At 36.3% G+C, this 25,895-nt stretch overlaps 1 protein-coding gene across 3 annotated transcripts; it reads right to left on the reverse strand.

Moving 5' to 3' along the window:
* Nucleotides 1-3,423: 3,423 nt before the first annotated feature.
* RMND5A (required for meiotic nuclear division 5 homolog A) lies at nt 3,424-25,824 on the reverse strand. 3 transcript variants are annotated; one of them, XM_058179609.1, is made up of 9 exons: nt 25,697-25,824; nt 19,895-20,037; nt 17,247-17,381; nt 17,029-17,129; nt 14,107-14,273; nt 12,885-13,050; nt 10,437-10,539; nt 8,332-8,486; nt 3,424-5,157 (listed from the first exon to the last, which is right to left on the reverse strand). In XM_058179609.1, the coding sequence occupies exons 2-9, from the start codon at nt 19,997-19,999 to the stop codon at nt 5,094-5,096; spliced, it is 996 nt and encodes a 331-aa protein (XP_058035592.1). In that variant the 5' UTR covers nt 20,000-20,037; nt 25,697-25,824; the 3' UTR covers nt 3,424-5,093. The 3 variants fall into 3 exon arrangements, with proteins under 3 accessions (XP_058035592.1, XP_058035591.1, XP_058035593.1); XM_058179608.1 differs by lacking the exon at nt 25,697-25,824 and adding an exon at nt 21,909-22,250; XM_058179610.1 differs by lacking the exons at nt 12,885-13,050; nt 14,107-14,273; nt 25,697-25,824 and adding an exon at nt 21,909-22,316.
* Between the last annotated feature and the right edge of the window lie 71 nt (nt 25,825-25,895).

The raw sequence follows: 25,895 nt of genomic DNA on the forward strand, positions 1-25,895 counted from the left end.
CTAACTCATAGAATCATCTATTACAATGTCCTTCCTGTCGAAGACTACTTCAGCTTCAATTGCAACAATACATGAGCACACAACAGGTTTAAGCTTAATGTTAACCGCTCCAATCTTGATTGCAGAAAATATGACTTCAGTAACAGAGTTGTTAATGCCTGGAATACACTACCTGACTCTGTGGTCTCTTCCCAAAATCCCCAAAGCTTCAACCAAAAACTGTCTACTATTGACCTCACCCCATTTCTAAGAGGTCTGTAAAGGGCGTGTATAAGAGCACAAGTATGCCTACTGTTCCTGTCCTATTGTTTCCTTTCGTTATATCCAATTAATATAATTATTACATACTCATATATATGCTTATATATTGTATAGTTATTTCATGCTTATGCTTACATATACTGTGTGACAAAAAAAATGGTGCTTAGTAGGACAATAGTCATTACTATAATGAATGCCATAGAGTTATTAAAGCATTTACTTTCCCATATCTTAAAAAGCCCTTTCACCCTTACAGGAAAAGGTGATCCTACCAGGAGCTCCTATTCTCATCAAAATCACTCACAAGATTTATAGCCAACTTACACAGACAGAAATTAATTTGAAAATAAACATTTAAGTCACTTAAACTGAAAGGCAAGGAAGAAATAAAGGTAGCTGATTTATGTGTTTAAATCCAAGAAATCAATATAGACTGATCTTAATTATCTTGTTTGTTGCCAAGTAACAATTATGTGCAAGGGGAAGATTTCTTAGAAACTGCAATTATCAGAGAGGCTCATCTTTTTTTACTTTCTTTTGTACTTCTTCGTTGTTATGGTTGGTATTGCCAATACTGTAAATGAGAAATTCTATATGTGGAAGGCAGTGGTGAAATCCAATTTTTTTTTACTACCAGTTCTGTGGCCGTGACTTGGTGAGCATGGCTTGGTGGGTGTGGCAGGAGAAGGATACTGCAAAATCTCTATTCCCACCCCACTCCAGGGGAAGGATACTGCAAAATCTCCATTCCCACACCACTCTGGGGACAGCCAGACGTGGTATTTGCCAGTTCTCTCAACTACTCAAAATTTCCATTACCAGTTCTCCAGAATCTGTCAGAACCTGCTGGATTTCACCCCTGGTGGAAGGCTTTGAAATGATAATTTCTTTAGCACAACTAGAAGTTCCAAATCATAGAGGGGAAGATTGCTATGGTTATGGTCTCCATCACAAATAACTGTCTCTTCCATCTTTTGAGAATGGCATCCATTTTCCTCCACAGCACATTATTTTCCTGTATGCAAGAAATGTTGCAGATAACTGGAGGAGAAACATAACATTCCTGCTATTTGTGCAAATAGGTCTATATATGAAAAAAGCTTTTAAAACAGTTGAACATTCATTCCCACATGCAAATGAAAAATTCTGGAAACCAACAGAAAAACCTGTTCAGTAATGAATGTTTTTTTAAAAATGTTGTTAAATACTATTTTTAAATTAACATTATGCAATGTTGGTGTTAAAAGTATATTTTATTAATCTTAATATTATAACACTATGCCATTCCATGAACAATAGAATCAAAAAATCAAATCACTAATTAAAAAATATGGGAATGAAAAAATTCTGCAAGGATTTACAGAATGTGCATTGAGCTGTTACAGATTTGCTTGATTGACACGAGCTCATGTTGCCAATGCCACTGCCACCCTGCAGTGATCCAACAAATAAATTTATTGTAATCTACCAAAAAAAACAACCCCCAAAACAAATAAAACCACAGAACCACAAGGAAAATGAAGGATATACATGTATATCACTGGATGAGAATATAGTTTAAATCAATGTTTCTCAACCTTGGCAAGTTTAAGATGTGTGGATTTCAACTCTCAGAATTCCCCAGCCAGTATATGAAATACACACATCTTAATGTTGGCAAGGTTAAAAAACACTGGTTTAGATAATACTCTCAGAAAAGTGAAAATAGCAAAGTAATTCCAGACTAAATAGTGTGGAAGGAACCTATGAAAGTAGGTACATGTAGAATTAAAAAAAACAAAAAACTGATATTTGTATGCTTGATTACCTGAAAGAATAAGCCAGAAATGAAAAGCAGGCACACAGACAGAAGCAAGGTATCAGGACAATTTTCATATTGAGAGCTCATTTTGCTAGTCAACTTCAATAGTTCACATGAAATTGTTTGATACCTAAATATAAGGTCTGTAATGACTTTCCAAATCAGATGCTATCAGTTCCAAGCATCTACTGTTATTTTCATAGAAATTTTTATTGAGGCAATAAAATCAAGCAAAATACATTTAGTAAACATTTTATACTCATTACAGTAACCATGTAACATAATACATTATTTGTCAGCATAATAAGCCCAGTAGAGCTCTACCTATTGACCATCCATATTCATGGATTCAAGTGTGCATTGTATCTTTTTTGTACCAGCAGAAAGCTATCAAAACCGAGCCTCAGCTCATATGTACTGCAAAGAGAATAAATGTATTTGCAATATGATAATTAGCACAGTGTTTCTCAACCTCAACAACATTAAGATGTATGGACATCAACTACTAAATTCCCCAACTAATATACTAGCTACAGAATTCTGGAAGTTGAAGTCCACACAACTTGCTGAGATAGAGAAATATTGAAATATGCTTGTATGCCTTGTTTTTATTGTCACTCTCCCAGAGTGACAGTGATTTCCTCACATGTCAGTCATATCAATGACGGTCTCAAGGGCAAAATGGGCTGTGCTTTGGATCAAAGTAATTGGGAAATGTTTGCTAAAATAAACTATATCTGTTTATAGTGTATTGTTTTCAAGAAAAGCAAAAGCCAAACATTTTCAAACTGTAAGATTAATGAAAAGGCTCAAAAATAATTCATACATAACCATGAATTCTAAAAAAATGTAGAACATCATAGTTCATATTTACCATGCCATTCCATCATACAACTGATGGGGTATAACTCCAATCTCTGGATTTAAAAACAGTGCAGCCATCCCTCCCAGAATGAAATGCCTAGGAACGAACATTCCCCAGTGGTCTGAGGAATGATAAACTCCACTTTTGTTTTAGAGTTCACTAAAATGATATCAGTCCTTATATTTCAGTATGAAGATATCAATCCTTATGTATAAAATAAGCAAACTAGCATAGTTTCTTGGATTAAAAAAGAAAACAGAGTTTTCTGTCAAACATTTACAAAACTCCAATACTTATTGAGACTGATTTATATGTCTGCAAAATATCCTTGCAATATAAATGTTCCCCTTGAATATAGTTGTGTATTATACTGCTACATTTTCAACATTTTCTTAAGTCGCTGAATAGAATATATTTAACTCACATATGTGCAGTTCCCTTATTACTATAAAAGCAACTTCACTGAGATTTGAACCTGAACAGAAAACACTTCTACTTGTTTCTCATTATCTTTATTAAATTTCTATAGAAGCACGTTATAGAAGTAACTCAGAGAATACAGTGTACAGTTTTACTTCTTTTTTCCTATGTGAACAATAGTGCCAGGTTGCATTGGTATATTCTTTGGGACTATGACAAATTATCAGAACATGTAAAACTTTTATGAACATTTTTCTGTGTAATGCGCTGGGCCAGTGGATTTAATTATTTTAGTATCCAGCCTTACAAACATGGAATCTTGGTAGCAATAAATATCAAATAGCTCCCCTGCTTTATTGTAGGACAATGCAATGAATGCTCACATGACATTTGCTATAACGCGCATCAAATTTATAAGTATATATTCACTTTGGATATTATTTATAGTACAAATGCATAATCCTTTACCTATCCTAGCTTTTCCCAGAGAATCCAGGCCACTAGAAATTGGCAAGACTTTGGATATTAAAATCTACTAATGTTTCTTCTTCCTATGATACTCAAGATTCTCCAGGTAAGGAGAATGGTGATCAAATCCAGTTTAAAGTTTCTAATCTAGATATCTGCTTTGTCACCAGTATAATATTAATATTCATAATAATGTTAAACCAGTATAATAAATTTAAGAATAAAATGATATTATCATGATATTTAAGGGGACATGGTCACTGGCACAACGCTCTTAACAAGAGAAGATATATTTATTTCTATTAAGATGGAGGTCCAAGCCTGGGATAAAAAGACTAGTGAAACACCTTCTATTCCTCTTCTTAACAATGAACATTAGCAACAGTGTATTTGGTTCTGATAACTTTATAAATAATGTAACAATCATGTCTAGTAAACTGTACAGCAACAAGACACTGATCTTGAAATCAAACCTTAAATTAAAGTATAAACTAAAAAAAACCCTGAAAAACAAATATTACCTGGAAAAACTTTCCATTCTAGAGCTCTGCGGTATTGAATTCTCTCAGCTACCCAAAGAACTCTTGGTTATGAAAATAACTGAAACAAATTCATAAGTGTAGGAAACCTTATTCACTTGCTATTTTTCTAAATCAGAAATGTTTGGAAATCTGTTATGCTTATGTAAATATTATGCAATTTATATATAAGCACATTTAGGTAGAATTTAGGTGGAATTTAAAAGCTGAGAAAAAAATGTTCCAACAGGAGGAAAAAACTCTCTGAAAATGTCAGAGTTCTGACTTAGAAAAATAATAAGAGAAATACAAGTATATCCACTATTCCAATGTTTAAACTTTTTTCCTGAAATCCTCTCTTAATTATTTACATGCTAATGAAAAAAATTCCTTCACATTCTTTATGGTGACAATAATCAATCAGAATGATAACAGCAGGACAAATATTAGAATTATATGGTGACTGGTATACTTTATAAAGCAAAGTTGCCATAGAATTAAGTACAAAAAAATCTGCATTGAATGACTGCTGGTGTAGTATCTTGATCAGATATGATGACCAAGATTACAGTAAAAGCCCTATAACAGATATTACATCTGGAGCTTTTCCAATCTGTACATCTGCAATAAATGTTGGCAAAAATTTCTGGAGCATCAGACTCATATAAAACACAAGAATTCTCCTTTGTATGTACAGCACAAAATGGAACATTTGCCTGTTTTAGTTTTCCAGATCACACACATATAATAATTTGTGTCCTCAGAAGAATATCTGTTTGGCATCTCCAGGACTCTGCTCCATAGGACAATAAGGACATTTTAATCTAAGAATAAAGAAAATATTAAAGTTAGCCCAAAAAATGCATGTAAATAGCTACATTTGAAGATAAAACATTTAAATAACTAATACTTGACATTTCTTATCTCACTTCAATATTTGGTTTGTGATTCAACAATACTGAAACAAATAGTCAAAGAACAACTAGAGACCAAGATTTACAATATAAAATCAAGGTTAAAACCGAGAAAGAAGAAAACCATCAAATACAACTTCTACCATGACTGTTTAAGATATTTTAAGTAGATCTCTGAAGTGGATGGAAAACCATATACCCAAACCAATAATTAGGTAGAATGAAGAATTTAGGATTGCTGTAAAAATGACAAAATGAGACTTTGAGAAGTATACAGAGACATCTTCTGGCCAAAAAGTAGCACTAAAATCTTGATTAGAATCAACTGTCAGGATCATGTGACACCTATTGGTACATTTCCTAGACCATTACAAATACAAGCTATCAACTTTAGCACATTCTAAAAGACTTTTAAACTTCGGGCTCCTGATTTTTTTTTGTAGGGAAGAGTTACTCTCCCTTTAAATCAGTTCCATGATACTAATAGTCTGTACTATTGTAAGAAATGACTAAGACTAAGCCACTCTCAAGTCCTCTGTGAAAACAATTATGCCCTAGAAATTATCAAAATAATTTAAAAAATGATTTTGCTTTCCTTTCCTGCTGCAGTGATGAGAAAGCTATTTAACTCATTATTATTATTATTATTATTATTTATTCGATTTTTATACCGCCCTTCTCCCGAAGGACTCAGGGCGGTGTACAGCCAAGGTAAAACAAACGGTACAATATACAGTTAAAATACAGATTAAAAAACTTATTATATAGTTGGCCTAAAAACTTTAAAATATATAAAACTAAAAAAACCCTTAAAATTAATAATAGAAAATTTAAAACCAATAAAATTTAAGCCAGCCCCGCGCGAATAAATAAATGTGTTTTCAATTCGCCGCAGAAGGTCCGAAGGTCAGGTATTTGGCGTAAACCCGGGGAAAGTTCGTTCCAGAGGGTGGGAGCCCCCACAGAGAAGGATCTTCCCCTGGGGGCCGCCAGCCGACATTGCTTGGCGGACGGCACCGTGAGAAGTCCCTCTCTGTGAGAGCGTACGGGTCGGTGGGAGGCATGAGGTAACAGCAGGCGGTCCCGTAAGTACCCAGGCCCTAAGCCATGGAGCACTTTAAAGGTAGTGACCAAAACCTTAAAGTGCACCCGAAAGGCCACAGATAGCCAGTGCAGTCTGCGCAGGAGCGGTGTTACGCGGGAGCAACGCGAAGCTCCCTCTATCACCCGCGCAGCTGCATTCTGGACTAATTGAAGCCTCCGGGTGCACCTCAAGGGGAGCCCCATGTAGAGAGCATTACAATAATCCAAGCGGGAGGTAACGAGCGCATGAGTGACTGTGCACAAGGCATCCCGATCAAGGAAGGGGCGCAACTGCCGAACCAGGCGAACCTGGTGGAAGACCCTTCTGGAGACGGCCGTCAAATGATCTTCAAACGACAGCCGTTCATCCAGGAGCACACCTAAGTTGCGCACCCTATCCTTTGGGGCCAATAACTCGCCTCCAACAGTCAGCTGCGGCTGCAGCTGACTGAATCGGGGTGCCGGCATCCACAGCCACTCCGTCCTGGAGGGATTAAGCTTGAGCCTGTTTCTCCCCATCCAGACCCGTACGGCTTCCAAACACCAGGACAGCACTTCAACAGCTTCGTTGGGGTGGTCTGGGGTGGAAAAGTACAGCTGAGTGTCATCAGCGTACAGCTGGTATCTCACCCCAAAGCCACTAATGATCTCACCCAACGGCTTCATATAGATGTTGAACAGAAGGGGTGAGAGGATCGACCCCTGTGGCACCCCACAAGTGAGGCACCTCGCGGCCAACCTCTACCCCCCTGTCAACACCGTCTGCGACCGGTCGGAAAGATAGGAGGAGAACCACCGATAAATGGTGCCTCCCACTCCCAATCCCCCCAACCGGCGCAGCAAGATACCATGGTCGATGGTATCAAAAGCCGCTGAGAGGTCTAATAGGACCAGGGCAGAGGAATAACCCCTGGCCCTGGCCCTCCAGAGATCATCCACCAACGCGACCAAAGCTGTCTCCGTACTGTATCCGGGTCGGAAGCCGGACTGGAATGGGTCTAGATACAGCTTCATTATGTGAAAGAAGGATGTGGAAGTGAGATTTTTATATTGGGTTGCCTTAAGAGCTTATAAAACATAATGTGCCCTGTTATATTATATAACTATCCTAAACCATTACATACTTATCAGTCAATATAGATCAGGGGTGTCAAACTTGCGCTGTGTGGGCCGGATGTGTCCTACACTGGCCACGCCCACCCCCAGTTGTCATGATACACCACATAACATTACGAGTTTGACATCTGTGATATACTGTAGATAATACTAAGCTCAATGGGCAAATGATCTGGTTCCTTAAAAGGAAATATACTTTTTCAAAAATTTCAACTTAAAAAAAAGAATATTCCAGCTACTTTTTCTGCACTACAATATAAAGATGATGTGACTTAAAAAAGAAACAGGAGTCCAAAAGAGAAGGTCCTCCATTTCTCTCTTCATTTACCACAGTTGCTATTCCATCCTTGTCATTAATATTTCCAAGCCAACTATTTAGTAAAGAGTATCTAGATGGCTGAATCCCTCCAAGAAAAATAGATTTTATTTACTGCTTCTTTGCACTCTGAGAATGTGCTGCAAGCAATTCCACTTCTGCTGTGTCACATGTTCTTCCTACATTTAAGGACAGAAATCATAATTCACTTGGATACTTTGTACTTTATTTTATGTCACTTGTAACATCATTTCCAACTAGGAATTTTTCAGATGTTGAAATGTTAGGTGTACAGTATCAGAGATGTACATTATCAGATGCTATAATTAATATGAAGGAGAAGACTAGATTAGGGAAGATTGATTTAAAACACCAGGTATTTACAGAACACTAGACAAGTTCCTATAAAATCAAATAGCAATTCAATCTTCTGACATGCTGGTATAATAGATAGATGGTTTCCAAAAAAATTCTTCTTGCCAATATTTGTTATAATTCACATTCATTTCCAAATATATGTTAAATTAAAAACTAATTTAATTTTCTCTGTGAATTGAATTTTGACTTACTTGCTGCCATTAAACATTTTATTCAGAGCATCTCTTGATATAATATGACCACAAACTAGCTTCATGGGTGGGTTGTTATCTGTTGTTTGTTGACGAAGAATGGGGCAAGCAAATATTGAATGATACCAGCATTTTTTGCCAAGGTCCACTTCAATCTGTGCAAAACAAAGATGCAATCACTAACTGTTTCAGATCAATGATTTATATCATATCCCCCCAGGCATATTGATTGGAAAGCATCATAACTGATTGGAAAGGATCATAATTGACTGGAAATGCCTCAAGTGCTTTCCACTTCCCATAGGTGTTTCAGGCAATTCATAGGAAAGTTAAAAGGCCTCATGATGATTGACATGGATAGCATCCCTTGTTTTCTCCTTGCCACAAAATGGCATTTTCCAAGTAATGTAGAGTAAAGATACATATATAACTGTTTGAAAAAAGGCAATGACTGTATTCGTTATCTCTTCACAAGATTAATATAAGGAAAGACACTTTAACTTTCTATCACCTCACTTCTATAACCTAATACCTCAATGGCTCTAAACAGAGACTACCATTCAATAATGGAAGCAACTGCATATATCTATTTGGTTTACCCGGATTCCTCTTTTTGTCTTTCCTCTATTATTTAAAATCACCAGAAATTTAAACTATTGCTTACAATTTAGGATGCCACCTTGTGTTCTTTTGTATGTATTTATGCACTTTTGAGTCAGACTTGATCCCTGATGACTACATGAGTAAGTGCAAACCTTTTTTATTGGCCAAAATTTTTGGGACATGGTTTGCCATTTCCTTCTTCTCAGGGTTGAGAGAAAGTGATCGGTTCAAAGTCACCTAACTGGTTTCATATCTAATGTAGGAGTAGAATTCATAATCTTCTTGTTCCAGCCTGGTGTCTTTAACTGTACACTAAACTGCCATTCACAAGATTTATTAATAGAGCTAAATAATAAAACAAAATCTAAACAAATACTAACCAAACAAATACCTTCATTTATTTTAATATCCATAAAATAAATATCAAACATAATTTCTGGGCTATAAAACATTTAATTCTTAATCACTGAACTTCTTTAAGTAATTTACAAATAAATCTAAAATAACTAATCAAGATGCCTTTTGAACAAGGTGTTCCAGCAATATGGGTTTTCCTAGTAAATGACTAACATCTGTGATCTTCTCCCATGTGTGTTTTCTTATAAGTATAATTGTACTGTAGAAAGTTAGCAGCTACCCCTTCTAGAAGAACGAAATATTTTGAGAAATATTTAAAAAGATAGAATATTATATTTCCCCTAAAAGAGAAATGGAAATCTTAAGGGAGACAGAAACTCAGCCCCAGCTCCCTGCCCCCAGCAGATATTTGATGCTCATTAAAGAGGACTGGGCCAATCTATCTACAATCTATCTTCAGCCACAGGGTGATGGGATTAGGGCTCACTCAAGATCGAAACCAGGACAAAGCCTTTAAGACACAATAGAAATTGCCCACAGAACACAAGCCTCTTCATTACATCATCACCCTCCAAGTTTCAACCAAACTTAACTCAGACAACCTCAGCTATGACTCCAGCATAGCCCCATGGGACTCTGACAGCAACCAATAGAATACATGCTTTTGCCACAGGAACAGCAAGCTCAAGTTCAAAGGCCAGAGAGGATATAAATAACCCTCACTCTCCACTCCATGTGGTCAGCTGCACCATGACCAGGTGCTTGATGGTTCTGCTTCATTAAACCATCTTTCAAATCAGCTTTCATGTTTCCAGTGTCTTTCTCCCCACTTGGAACTGAACCAGATGGACATTTCTTCCAACAGAACCAATATATTAGAACCACTTATCACTAGCATCAAACAACTACAGATGTTGTTTGCCTGTAAATTAAATTGATCACATTACATAATAAAAATAAAATAAAACATTCATTATTCTAAAGTATATTTTGCTAAAATATCCCGATTTGGGTGCATTCTTAAGAGAAATAAAATTCAAGTTACAACATGATTTGTGCAAAACTCTAATCCAAATATTTACATTATGGAAATAACTCCTACTCCAGATAAAAAATTATCTATTGGGATACAAAAAATTACTCACTGGTAATTCATCTTTTTGATTCCAAACACCAGTGCACTGTCTTTGTTCTATCACAGCTTTTATATTAATCAGAGCTGGCAATGCTACACAACCTGCCGAAAAGCTGAAGAAAGCAAAATATTGAAGTTTAATATTGTGAAACTTCCCTTGCAATAGTACATTTACTAAAGCATGTATTTACCCAAAAGAAATATTCCCTTCTCCCCACCCCACCCTGTCCCCCATTATTAGCCATGAATTGCGTGTTATCTTACATTTGCTGAGAAAGATGCTGACAATAATGAATGGAAGAATAAATTATGCAGACATTAGTGTTAAGGAGTTTGAATGAGTTTGAGAATAAGCTGAGGATCAGCAGTTGCTTGAAAGGGGTGGTTTGCAAGATGAATGTAATTATTTTATAACATGCATTTTTATTTTATTTTTCTTTCTTTTCTGTACAGGTTCTTCTTTCCTTTACCTCAGTTCCATTCAGTTTGCCTCCCCTCTTTTTCCTTCTTCTCCTATTAGGGCAACTATTCTTTCCTCTTATCTCTTTTCCAAAGTTTTGTTTTTTATTTCTATAAAAGGAGGGAAGGGAATCTGTGCTTATGTATTTGTGAGTACAATGTGAAAAAACAGTCTGTGTGGGAGGCGATCGTTGGTATAAAATGGTTGTGGTTTGATGAGTTTTATAACTGGTGTATCTTTGTATATAGGCAGGTAAATTTAATTCTATTATTGTTGTTTATCATCACTATTTGGCCCCTTCCTTGCTTCAGGAGTGTGACTACTGATAATTGTTAAAACAAATATATGATACGCATGCATTTATTGCTTGGGGAAAGATAATCTTCAAGCTTATTTTCATCAGGATTTGGCAAGTCTGACTTAATAACAATAGAATAGAATTGTTTATCAGTACACCGTTGCCTGTACAGGTAGTCCTCAACTTATGACCATAATTGAGCCCAACGTTTATGTTGTTAAGTGAAAAATTTGTTAAGTTAGTTTTGCCCCATTTTACAACTTTTTTTGCACATTTGTTAAGTAAACAACAGCAGTTGTTAAATTATTACATGGTTGTTAAGTGAAGCTGGTTTCCCCATTGACTTTGCTTGTCAGAAGTCGCAAAAGAGGATCACATGATCTCGGGATATTGCAACCATAAAAAATGTGAGTCAGTTGTCAAGCATCCAAATGTAAATCACCGGACCATGGGGATGCTACAATGGTCATAAGTGCGAAAAATGGTCATTTTTTTTTCAATGCCATTGTAACTTTGAACAGTCACAAAACAAACTGTTGTAAGTTGAGGATTACCTATACTTTTTTTTTTTCAATGTACTTTTCTTTTTTTTGGTAAGAACAATCCTATATTTGCAATAACCTTCTTTTTGAGTAAGTGTGATAATATATTCTAGATTATATTAAGAATGTTATCAGCATTACCAAATAATATAAGAACCTTACTATAACAAAGGTTATTTTTCAGATACTCATTTAAAACAGAATGAAAATAATATGCATTCATCATGCTATCGTTTTTCTATAAATTACCATTGTAGAACAACAATACTCAAATGTGGTGCAAAATCAAATTTGTTTTAAAAGCAGAATGCATTTTATAGAAATAGCTTTGGAAAATGTACAAATAGCTGGTCTAAATAATATACAACTTCATTTTCATGATCGGCCAAATTAAGTCAAAACTGAAAATAAAATGGCAAAGTATAACTTAGAATACAGCCTAATAGTCACAACTTTTTCACATTACAAAACTTGCTTAAGGCACATCATACCACAGTTCTCTAGGATGGGACAGAAGAGTATCAAAACAACACTTGATGGCAACAGTACCCAACTCTTTGACTCTTTCAGTTTCACAAAATGCAGCCTGTTTATGAAACCTCACAAATCCAAGCAAAATGTAGTCTTTTCCAGGCAGTTTCTGGAACAAACAGCTTGCAACTATTTCAAACCATAAACAGCTCTCTAAAGCAGCAGGCAGAAAAGCAACCACTTGATTAAAAAAAATACATATATCAACTGATTTCACAATTTTTGATCAACCTAGCATTTACCTGTTAGAAAGCCACATATTCCATATTGTTAGAAATGGTGCGGTTAACTAGAATCAAATAAACTTTGAAGGATTTTTATACTCAGCATCCACATAGCAAGAAATATTTTTTTCTGATTCTGTCAAAAATACAATTGCCTACTAGCTTTAATTCTTTTATGGAATTATCTGTACTTGAAGATGAGATTAATCCTACCTTTTATTTAATTTAGAAAGGGTTCAAAATAGTTTTTTTTTTTAGTTAGGACTTTAAGATTGTTATTCTGTTTATGCTGATTTGTAGTAGAGGATTGGATTTTATTTTTGGTAATATATTTGGAATTGGATGTCATAGAATTTTGCTAAAAAGTAAAATAAGTAGATACATGTAACATGAAAAGCCATACCTAACACTAAGAGGTGATTCAATTGAGAGTCCCAATAATGCACAAGCATCCCTTGTAAAAATGTCACAGATGTCTGCCCATTGATTTGCATCTAGTAAATGGACATATGGAGAATTTTCAATTCCTTGCCTCAGGTATACAAGACTTCCCATCAAAATTTGAATATCTGAAAAAGGTTAAAAAATGTAATTTAATTTTTTTGTAATGGACACATACAATTATATTGTCTTTATTCTAAAATTTTTAATATATATTGAACACATAAAAATGGAAACTTCACTAGCAAATTCATTGATAATGAATTTTTGAATGTGTATTCTTTTTAATTTGCACTCAAAGTTCTTGAGTTATTTTTTTAATCTCCCCCACATGGCACTTTAGAAAGAAAAAACATAAAAGTGTGCTTTTATGTAGCTTAATTATCTTTATAATTACAATCAAGTTTTGTACCTTTAGAACTCTCTAGGTAACCCAAATAAAATGTTATTGGACTCTATTTTCACTTATACCTATATCAGGCATTAGGCAGACAATTAAAACATTTCGAGAAGCTCTGTTATTTTTTTTAACACTATTATTTTTTAGTTCTGATGCACAATCTGAAAGTGAACAAGTGCAACAATATTTCTCAGACAGGGTCTGGCTGTTCAAAAACGCTGGGAACAGAGGTTTTTAGTTACATAAAAAAGTCATTTTAAAAACAAGCAGTTCTATTTAGTGATATATATGAACAGTTGTTTAATTCTTAAATGAACCTAAGTGATGCACAAGTGGGGTTTTGCATTTGTTTCATCAAGAGCAGCCCCTCTTTTTTTGCTGGAAAACAAAATATTTTCAAGAATAGGCAGGAATCAAAAAATAGTATTATAATTTGGCAGCAAGAAAAGATTTATTCCAAAAAGAAAATGAATGAGCCAGTAAAACCACCACTGTTTGAACCCTTGGTTGGCTAAACCAGCTCTCAGATTCAGAAACCAAAAAAAAAATATCCTTGGGAGAAAGCATTCTAAAAAAAGCTTTCATAATTAGATGTGTTCTGTCTCTAAAGTTTTATACAAAAGTACTAATATTTGTCATTTATTAATTTTAATAAATTAAAAAAACTGTAAACAGGCAAAAAATCTATTTAGGGCAGTACAATATTTGTAGAGAATTCAATACATGCAGCTTTTAACTTGAAATAATGTTTGGTAGCTAGCATATAGTATTTCATATTGCTTACCTTTCTGATGATTGAGAGCAAATGGTTGAAAGTTTTTTGCATACTGCAATGCTTCTCTCTGATTTGCAGTTCCACCCATTAATAAACTAATAAAATATAATCTATGTAGCTTAAACTCTAAGGAACTATTCTGTGTCATAAGCATTTCTCTGTTCGAAACAGCCCACCTAAGAAATAATGGGATAATTAATTTTAAGAAAAGAAAAAACAGGAAAATTAGTAGTTAGGAAAATGGTTTACCTATTTGACATTTGCCTGAGGTCACTAAAAACTAAAATAATGTTATTTACTGTGTTTTTTATGTCACTAGCAGTAAGTAATACTGCTTTTTACAAATGTAGGTATCTTGGAGTTAGACTGTAAAATGAAATTTCAAAATTAATGTCCAATATTTTGCAATGCAGCTTGCAATTCAAAAAGCATTTCATAGAAACTGTGATTAACAGTTCCCAGTAGCTGCCATCCAGTTAGAGCCAGGTCACAGTTCCAGAAAAATGTCTTTGTTTTGTAAAAAAAACACAACTATTTACTTACAGTCCTCTGCCAAATATGAATGGTCTCTAGGAAACTAGATAGAGGTATTTTATTAACAGCAAGAAGCTGACATTTCCCCCACTGGGTCATACTGTGCCAGGCTGACCTCCCCATGACCGAAGGAGTTGACAAATGTTTTCTAAACAAATAGCTGTTTTATCTGCAAGGCTGCTAAAAGGCCCTTTATCACTTTTATTTATAAAAACTACGCAATAACAAACAATTAGTATCTTGGCTTAGATAATGTATAATAAACATTAAGCTTCTACAGCAGACTTCCAAAAAACACTGTTATTTGGAGCAATGCTTAAATGCAGGAGTCCTGCAGGACTGATTCCAATACAGATTTGGAATGGTAATCATTATAAATTTCAGAGACCTTAATTTCTATTAATCTGTTGTCCTAATCTCATTACAGCCTTGCTCATCAATTCCAAAACTGTAATTAAAACAAGGATCAGTTGTGGTTTGATACATCTCAGCTTAAATGAAAGTTGCTGAAGTTCTACTGGATATCTTCTAATAGGAGTGTCCCAAGAATATCAAAACAAAAGTTTCTTTTCCACATATGTTGAAACCCTCTCTCTGGGAAAGTCTGGAAAATGTATTAAAAACAAATTTGGAGATCAGGGAATTGCTTCATCCTGTCCCTATGGAAGAATTGTACTAGCAATTCAGAAGCAGAATAACAAGCACAACTCTTTCTCCAAGGCTGAGAGGAACATGGATTTCTCTGCCCATGCCAATTATTTATTTAATTCTAAGCAACATTTGCACGATTCTTGCCATTCCAGAGCAGAAGAGTTTATGTAGTATAGTAGAACTTAAGAAATCCTTGGAATCCTTGAAGTTACTAAGGAGCATTGTAAAAAACTGAGAGTAGCACAAATATTGTAGGAATACAACCTATAAGGTTCCAAATGTATTTCTAACAATATCAAATAAACAGAGAAGAAGCTGTATAATTCTCATGTTTTCTTAAACATTTGCTCAAGTGTGATTTTTTTTACTCTCTCAGGCACATGAAATATAGTGGAGATGCTAAATAATTACTATATCATAAGGATATAGTAATTATATTGCCTTATACACTGTAATTGCCTTATACACTGTAAGCCGCCCTGAGTCTTCGGAGAAGGGCGGGATATAAATGTAAATTAAAAAAAAATGTGAGTATGTTTTCTTAGAAAATACAGTTATTTGTAAAGTGATGGCATTTAAAGGTAGTCCTCAACAATTCATTTAGTGACTGTTCAAAGTTACCACAGGATTGAAAAAAGTGACATGGCCATTTTTCACAGTTTCGTCCTTTCAGCATTCCCATGATGTGATCAAAATTCAGATGCTTGGCAAGTGGGTTCATATTTATGACCGTTGTGATCCCCTTTTATGATCTTCTGACAAGCAACGTCAATGAGGAAATCAGATTCACTTAACAACCAGGTTACTTAACTTATCAACTGCAGTGATTCACTTAACAACTGAGGCACTAAAGGTCATAAAATGGGGCAAAATTCACTTAACAAATGTCTCATATAACAACAGAAATTTGGGGCTCAATTGTGGTTATAAGTCTGCCAAAGCAGAGAAAAATTGAAAAACAGAAAAAGACAAAAACACTTCTCTTTTCTTTCTCTATGTATCTGCTTATTATACCCCACCATACAAAAAGTAATTTGGAATGGCATAATTCATAATTTAGGGAATAATATGAAAAGTAATAATTTGCAGTAAAGAGTAGCCTAATATCAGGCTTCCATGCGGACCAACTTTTTTAAAAATTTAAGAACAGATGTAACAGATTCTATAACCTTTTAGAGACCTTCGTTTATACAGGTGGTCCTTGACTAATGATGGTAATTGAGACCAGAATTTTCATTGCTAAGCAATACATCATGTGGCTGCTTCCCAGCAATCCTGACAGTCCCCCTTGCTGTTTTTAAGCAAAGACTGTGAGTCCTTAAGCATGGACCTCCTCATAATTTCCTGCTGGCTTCCAACAAGCAAAGTCAATGGGCAAATACTGAAACCATATATGGCACTCGGAATACTAAAAGAGCACTAAATACTAAAAGGGCATGCTATCATTTTATCTTTAGTTAGTCAGTTCTCAGTTGCAGGCTTCAGCTTAATACTGCATGAGCGTGCTGTACTATTTGGCTGATACTGATTACTTACTCAGAAAATGCCATATTCTATGGAAGAAAGACAGTTCCTGCTACTTATTAGAATTATCCAAGCTGTGTCTTTTAGTTGAGGCAGGATATATGAGATTTTGTACACATTTATTTAGCTCTAAACCCCAACAAACACACATTTATTAAAGGAAAAGATTTCAGTATCTCTTAGATATTAACTAAAGAGTTTCCAAAGAGCTGAATAACTCACTCCAATGCAGGTCTCAAAACTCTAACTTTAAGTGCTTCCAATATTCGGTTCAGCTCCACAAATGGTTGCTTTTGACTTTGGTCTATAGAAAGTCCAGACTCCTGAAAAAAAGTTATAGTCCATATCTATTAGTTATCAGAGTATTTTTCACATTAATATCATCTATGATTATTAAATAAATAATTTATTTTTTGCCTCCACATTCTGGCTGCAATTACCTGACAAAGCTCCTCAGCTACATCTAACATTCCTTGCCGGAAAAAGTGTTCAACCATAACTTCATTCAGAATCCTCTGGCTATCAGCCTGCCAACATCCATCTATTCCAACACTGCTAATGTCAGAGTCAAAATTCTGTGAATTAAAAAATGATAATTAAGTCTTGAAGAAAATACTTTTTCTCATTTTATTCAGATGCCAATATCAGAACTTTAAAACTACTTCATCCATTACTAAACTACTGTATCTTCTATATTCAAACCATATTTTAAAGCTGCAGAGATTCCAACTCATTTTCCCTATCCATATAAATATAGGAGTTGAAGAACTCCTATATTCACATTTAATTTATGTAAGGCATTGTGGAAGAGGTCGAACTGCAGCAGGAGATACTAGTTTTCATCACAGGACACAACTGAACTTGCTTCCAAATATTCTCTTTTATATAAAAATGCTTTTTGGATCTTTGTACTTTTTTTAACTTGATCTTGTAGGAAAATATTAGTGCTATTTATCTCACAACATGTGATCTGGTTATACAAGGAATTTCTACCACTCCTTTGACTTGGTCAGATCACAAATGAGATTATATTATTCAATTGCTCTGCCCTCCAGCATATTATGGATCAAATAGTTTCTGAGATGAGTTGAAGAGTTTTCCAAAACTTTAGTAGGTAAACTCATCTAAATAAATCCTTGATGGCCATAGGCAATGAAAGGTAAGATGGGCTCTTGATGAAATTACTTCCAAACAACTACTGTTATCAAGGACATCTATCCTTGATTTAAAGTAACAATGGCAGTAAGAGAGGCAAAACATTGTTAGCTTGCTTACTGTATTAGTAAGCATGGTTGCACCTTATTTAGGGTTGCTAATTCCATTGTGAGGGTGAACCAATATGGAGAGCACCAGTCCAGCTACTGCATCCATGTTCAAATATCACACTGAGACAAATAATAATTTACCATGATGAGCTTGAATAATAGTAGATCTGTGCATAATTTTCTTCAATTTTTCAGTTGGAATTTGTTAAAATCTGTTACAGTCTGACAATATTAAATAAAACAGAAACGAAACTAAATCATTTAAGATTTGGAATGGGGGCAGAGGTTATGTGAGCTGTGGCTGATATGGTATTTTTAATATTCTGATTAGTTTCAATCAAACCGTAAAATATAAGAATTAAATTATTGGAAGGGAAATGGATATCCACACAACTTTATAAAAAAGTGCCTGATCGTTCAATCCACTACACCACAACCAAAACAAGTTGTTGAAAGGATAACATTGCCATACATCAAAAACATTTCAGAAACAATTAACAGTTACAACTAAATGGCATCAACCTTACACACAAACCAACTTAAGCAATTTAAAACATCTTAAGTAAACCAAAAGACCCAGTAGCACCAAAAGAAAAAAAATAGGAATCATTTATAGCAGGGGTGTCAGACTCACAGTATCACATTGTTGTCATGTGATGTATTGTAACTTTTTCCCCCTTCGCCAAACCAAGTGTGGGTGTGGCCAGCATGTGATGAATCTGGACTGTGGGTTTGACACCTGATTTATAGCATACAGTGTAAGGACTGTACTAACCACCATATAGAACAAACAAGCAGAAGACTAGCATCCATGAACATCAAATAGCAATCAGAAAATATGATGAAAATTCCTTAATTTCACAATACATGGACAGACTTCCACTATAGTTTCATTTGGGAAACTGAGCATCTGAGACCAAGCAAAGTTCAAAAATATTAGTGAATTCCTAGAAGCCTGGCATTCAGACCAATCAGCCATCAACAGACATGTAGAGATAAACATCTACATACTATTCAAAAAGGACAATCAAAAAGCTAAAAGACCAAAACACCTCCTTGCCAGTAATCAACACTCAGATAAGCAGAAATTAACCCCAAGCTTAATACTAGACCAACAAGCAAGCAATGAAGGATCACAGCATTACAGTACCAATAAACAAAGTCTAGCCCAGGAACCACCAAGATCATTCCCACCAACACTAACATACAAGCCACTTTGATATAAACACAGAGCAAACCCCACTCACATTAGCAATGATGATATCACATAGTTGGGTAATGAAACTTCTGCAAGGAAACAATCAAGCTGAGAGAGCATCAAGGGCCTCATAGTTCAACTTGAGCTACAAATATTCTATGTTCTCCTTCATTGCCTCTTTTATGGAGACATCTGAACCAGATTCATACTACCTTTGATTAGTACATATTCTGATAGCCCATATTTGGTCTACGCCCTGATGTTGCTCATAGACAAAGTACCCCTGGCTGCCGCACATATACCTAGGTTTTATGCAGCAACACAGAAGATCTGTTGAACCCTGATAGGTCAATATCTTGAAATGCATTTTTGTAACTATAATTCATTTAAACTTTAAATATTACTTTGTGGATATTATTAACATGATACTTTTATTATTTATCATATTTAATATAATTTTAGTATTCATATTATAATTTTATATAAGTTATATTCTGGATCTCACTTATAGATGTTAGGTTGTTTTAAATATATACTTTAATTCTGTCTTATATTTTATTTTATTATCTGTACTGGTTTAGGACTGCAATAAATTGAAATTGATGCTTAAAATTAATACTAATACCTTATCAATTGCTTTCCCAACACGAGAAACACTACTGTGGATATCCTTATGATCCGAAGCCAATTTTTGAACTGTGTCCTTTATTCGTTTACAACATTGGGTCATAACAAGTGATATTGTACCTGATAGATCTTCATCTGGATCTAAATAGAAGAAAGAAAAACTAAAAATTAATTGCATTATGAGAACCTTCTCAAAAGCCCAGGCTTCATACCTTAATTTCAAAGACCAATACAATAGAACAATGGATTACAGAATATGAATACAAAGACATTTTATTGCTATAGAGGTAATGTAGTTAGTTTTTGAAGCTTACAGATAAAATTACTTATTACAGAGAAAAATCAGGTCAAACCTATAATCTGAGATTAAATGTACTGTATCTAATATATTAAGTATATTAGCCATTAGTACTACAAATATTTACAAACTATCTTAGTGTTAATAAACAACAAGCTTTGTTTAAGCAGATCTCAGTTTTCCTAAATGCACTTCAAATCATTAATCAGAATTATCAACTAGAATGGGTGGTGTGGATCAATCCTGTAAACAATTCATCTTAGTTCTATTAGAACAGCAGTTAGGGAAACAAAAACCATGTTATTTTAGTTTTCTCTATGTGTTCTTATAATCAATGCAGAGATATTTTTTCTAAACACTTGCAATTTTGGTTTAGTTTGTTAGTTAGTTCAATAACCTCAAATACATAAGGCATATCTATCTGCTTTGCCAGAAAGTATTCAACATTGTATGCCAATGCTTCATATCCACAAATACACAAGTTGAGTTTTTGTTTTCTCTATACTGTCTCTTTAAATGGACTAGTGGCCTGAGAAAAAAAGCCGTCTTAAAACTGTTCCAAATTTATCCTAATCAATAGATTTATGGAGTAGACCTGGTAATTAGCAATTAAGTGCTCCAGGACCCAATCCTGCTAGTGAGAAATATGAAGTAACCCTCTGATAGTTTAAAGGCCACACACCATCACACACACTTGAAGGAGTAACAAACTCTATTTATTAACCAACAATGTTATGAATAAATGATGACCCCGCTACCATCTTCCTTATTCTCAAAATGGCCTTTCAGGAAAATTTGTGTAGGGATGTGGAATTTGTCAGAAGATATATGAATCATATCCTGCCCAATTAATTTTACATCATCAGTCATATATATTTTGAGAATTTTTTCCTGCTTTTTGTGGGTAGGCAGAAATGGAAGATACAATTGTATTCTTTTAGTACTAAATGTTTCTAACATATTTCAGACAGTTCTAAACTAATGGAAAAGTAAAGCAACAACATTGGGAGGGGCAGACTGCAGTGGACTTGAAAGAGGGATCTTATACAAAATTAAAGCCAACTATAAGGAAGTATAACTAAAGCAAAAGAGGGTTTATTTTTACATATAAAATGTTCTGAGAATGAACCTGATCAAACAAAATGAAAAAGAAATGGACGGAATTGTTACACTGAAAGCACAGATCATATGACTAAAAGCAAATTTAAAGGAAGAGATGACACATTCATAAAGCTTGAGAAGATGAGGAAATACAACAATACATACTAGACCAGTGGGACAAAACAATTAAAAGCAGCCCTAATAGGACTTGTATAGGGACTTGCCATCTTGCCTAATGAACCCTGATCCTATTTCTTTTACAGCAGTCCCGATAAAGAAAAAATTATGGAAACATTGGTGATAAGGGTTTCTCTTTCGTCCACAAGCTTTTTCAGAGTACTTCCAATAAGGTATACACCCCGACACACCAATATCTTACGAACACTTTATATATAATATGGACACGTTTATTAAAAAGCTGGGATTAGTTACAGTTCCCTGCCCAGCACAGGCTCAGTGGCAATTCTAGTAGATAACGCCGGTGTGCGGTTTGTGAAACAGCCGACTTTTCAAAGCAAGCTGGTCGGGCTGAATTTCTACCGCACAACTCCCGGGAGAAAGAGCACTTCGGAACCCTGGTTCTGAAGAGAAAAAGGGAGCGAGCAGCACATACTTTCGCTCTGGAGGATCTCTCGGCGCAGCCCCGCCACGTACTGGATCAGCTCCTCTAAACTCCGCTCGCACAGCTGCCCGTAGCCGGAGAACTTCTGAAGCACCTTCTCTAGCTCGCGCTCCACCGTCACGCATTGGTCCATTGTCTTTCCCTCCGGCGCCCGGCTTGTCCTCCCGCCGACCAAGCAAGACAGTACGGCTCGGCTAGAGGACACTCAACGGAGGACCTCCGCGAAAGAGAACGAAGGAGCAAAGCGGAGCAGGTTGGCGAGTTGTTGTTTTTGCAGGCAGCGCGGAGGACAGCTGAGGTCCACCGGCTAAATATTGGAGATGCGTCACAGGCAGTGCTGTAAACAGCCTGGAGGTCCTTCAAGGGGAACCTGGGAGTTTAGGACTAAAAATAGAAAATGATCCGAACAACTCTTCAGCACCCTTGAAGAGGCTGTGAGATGACCGTTGCGGGACCTTTAGATATTCATGGTGTCCCGCCCACCCCTAAGACGTCTTGCTCACGAGATACTTGAAAAATCTTACAAGAAATGCTGCCGGTCTGCGTAAATAATAGCTACCAACAAAGTCAAAGCAGTCCTAGTACCAATAAAATGACAGGATTTTTTCCCTCACCAAGTGATATTTGAATTTAATTTTTTTTTTTAAATTAAATTTCAAATTAAGTGAAGTTCTTGTGTCTATCTAGGATGCCGTCTCTATTTTTCACGCAGCTGTTCCACATTCAAGCCAGGCAACAGTTTAGACAGCTAAGACTGATCTCGCTCAAGGAGAGCGCTCGATGGTCTCTCCGAGACTCCTGAAGAAACGGCTGCTCCTACAGGATCTCGTGGTTTTGACGGGCTGTTTCTGAAGGGTTTCCTCAAGAAAGGGGGTTTCCCCTCAATATGGCTCTTTAACGGAGTTGGATCCGTTTACGAGATGCCCCTAACAAAACGGAAGCGAATTTTTTTTAAGGTCTTTCTCCCCCCTTTTAAACTTCCGTCGCGAACTGATTATTATCTCCCGGCCACACGGTGGGACTGTGTTTGTTTTTCTCCTGAGCTGGGTATATGAAACCTTCGATAGTGGATTCGTCGAACTGAGCTATTGTTGGGAGCCTCCTTTTTAAAAATAAAATAAAATCTAATCTAATCGTTTCATAGCGTGGATTCAGGAAATCATGTTCTTCTCATCCTCATCGTTGCATTTTTCTTAACTGTATTTGGTTATCTTATCTTTGCTTTCCCGCCAAGCATTAGTGGTTGTAATGGCTGTTACTTAATTCATTTTTGTAAAAAAATTCTTTGACCATACTTTAGTGCAGGGGTTTCCAACCTTGGTCCCTTTAAGACTTGTGGACTTCAACTCCCAGAGTTCCTCAGCCAGCTTTGCTGGCTGAGGGACTCTGGGAGTTGAAATCCACAAGTGTACACCAGGGGTCTCCAACCTTAGCAACTTTAAGGCTTGTGGACTTCAACTCCCAGCAAAGCTGGCTAAGGAACTCTGGGAACTGAAGTCCACAAGTCTTAAAGTTGCTAAGGTTGGAGACCCCTGGTGTAGGCCATATGCTGCAGTTTTACAAAATGAGAAAATAAGAGTCCTCAGTAGGGACTTCAACCACAATAATATACAAGCACACAACAGATACAAACTTAAAGTGAACCGCTCCAAACTCAATTGCAGAAAATACAACTTCAGTAACAGAGTTGTTAATGCCTGGAATGCATTACCGGACTGAGGTTTCATCCCCAAACCCCAAAAATTTTAACCTAAGACTGTCTACTGTTGACCTCGCCCTATTCCTAAGAGGTCTGTAACAGGCATGCATAAGAGCACCAACGTGCCTACTGTCCCTGTCCTAATCTTTCCTCGATTTGAATCTATTTTATGTATCCAATCCATGTTTATACATATATATTATCTAATATATACTCGACTAAATAAATAAATAAAATAAACTAGATAAGTGTGCATTGAAATAAATTTTTGCTTTTAACCATGTCTTTAACTCCCAGCTGGTCAGGTTTACATGCTGAGTGTAAACCACCAATGGCTGAGTTATTGGATACTACTAGTCAACTGCAGTGTGCCTTATTGCAATATGTGACCTTGGCCTGTAGTATAATTTATTAAATTTGTATGTTGCTCAACTGCCAACAATACCAGGTGGCTCACAACAATCAAATTAGTATAAAATTGATAGAAGATGGGAAGCACAACAGAGCAGAGAAAGTATGGGTCACGTTCCAGTATGGAGTGAAGAGCCAGGTTTTCATTGCCCTTCTGAATAATAGCAGAGTGGGAACCATCCAGGTTTTAAAAGGCAGGTGCTACTACTGAAAAGGGACTCCCCAGATCAGTGATGGCTAACCTTTTCTGGATTGAGTGCCCAAAGTGCACCCGAACCCTCAAAATGCAGTGTGCGCCTGGCCCCTGCGCCCCACCCCCAAGCATGCACATGCAGCCCCTTGCACACGCCCCTCTCTCCCAAGCATGCATGTGCGGCCCCTGCACATGCCCCACTCCCCCATGCATGTGTGCATGGCCCCCCACGTGCCCTGCCCCCCACGCATGTACAGCAGAGACCTGACAACCAGCTGGCCGGCGGGAGGCACGCACATGTGTGACAGAACTGAACTGGAGTGATGGCTCATATGCCCACAGAGAGGGCGCTGCGTGCCACCATAGGTTCACCATCACAGCTGAAGATATACTATATTATTTAATAAAATGAACTGGGAGCACACCATGGCTGCAAAGTTGAAGTGATTGTGCAATGATTCATTATTCAATCAATCAAAATAGAGCTGAATGGACCTTGGAGATCTTCTAGTTCAGCTCCCTATAACATTTCAGACAAGTAACTGTCCAGTCTTTTAAAAACCTCCAGTGATGAAGCACCCACAATTTCTGAAGGCAAACCGATATATTTATTTGTATCCTACCTTTTTTATATAAAGGTTATTATGACTTACTAGGTTGCTATTAGTTTAGGACTACAATTCTAAAACTCATTTTTCTAAGGTCTTGTTTACTTCAGCATAAGGTTTTTGCAACTTTATAATATGATCTTATCCAAATATCTACTCAGCAGTCTATATTTAATTAACCGTGTGGGTTGTTAAACAAGGACCTCACATATCACTGACTTTGTGGGAAGCTAGCAGAGAAAATTCTGACTCGGTTACATAACCACAGATGTTTCAATAATTGGAAACCTGGGCTAGATGTCCAAATTGCGATTACAGGGTGCTGCAATGGTCAGAACTCTGAGAACCAGTTGTAAATATTATTCATTTAGTACCATCACCAGTTCAGTTGCCTATCATCTGGCTTTCCTCTTAAGTAATAGTTGACAATAACTAACAGATTTTATATATCTTGAAGCTGCACTGGAGCAATGTCCCAGTAAGACATTGAACTATATGTTTAAAATAGTTCAATGAGGTTGTGATATAGAATTTAAATAATGGATACTTTGGTGAATTCTGACTTACAAGAATATTTCTTTAGATCTCCGGGGAGGGGAGAAAAGGATCGGTATAATATACACTTCTTCTTAGGAAACATGATTTTAATGTTAATTAACATTAGCCCCGAAATTGTCTTGCAGATTTTCGTTTGAGAATGAACTAGAGCTCGGAATGTAAACGCATTTAGTAGAGTACCACTTCCGACTAAACCGACTTTCCAGTGGGGACTGCAGAACCGAAAGAGAGGGCTGACTGCTCCATCGGCCCTTTTTGCTCCCGCTGTTTTCTCTACCGGTAGAAAAAGTGGGTGTTAAAATGATAATACCTTGTCTGTAGCAATCGCCGCGGCCAGATTAAGAGGCAAATAGCCAACTTCCTGACCTGCACTAAACGCACGACGGATAAGGCATCTCAACTTGACCGAGCGGCAGATTTCCTAGGTAAACAAACCCGTGGGGAGCAACGCCCAGGTTAGTCACGGGGGTGAGCGCCGTAATTGGTCGCCCAGGAAGGAAGAACTGCTT

The sequence above is a fragment of the Ahaetulla prasina genome, chromosome 4 (genome assembly GCF_028640845.1).
Source record: "Ahaetulla prasina isolate Xishuangbanna chromosome 4, ASM2864084v1, whole genome shotgun sequence".
NCBI lineage: Eukaryota > Metazoa > Chordata > Lepidosauria > Squamata > Colubridae > Ahaetulla > Ahaetulla prasina.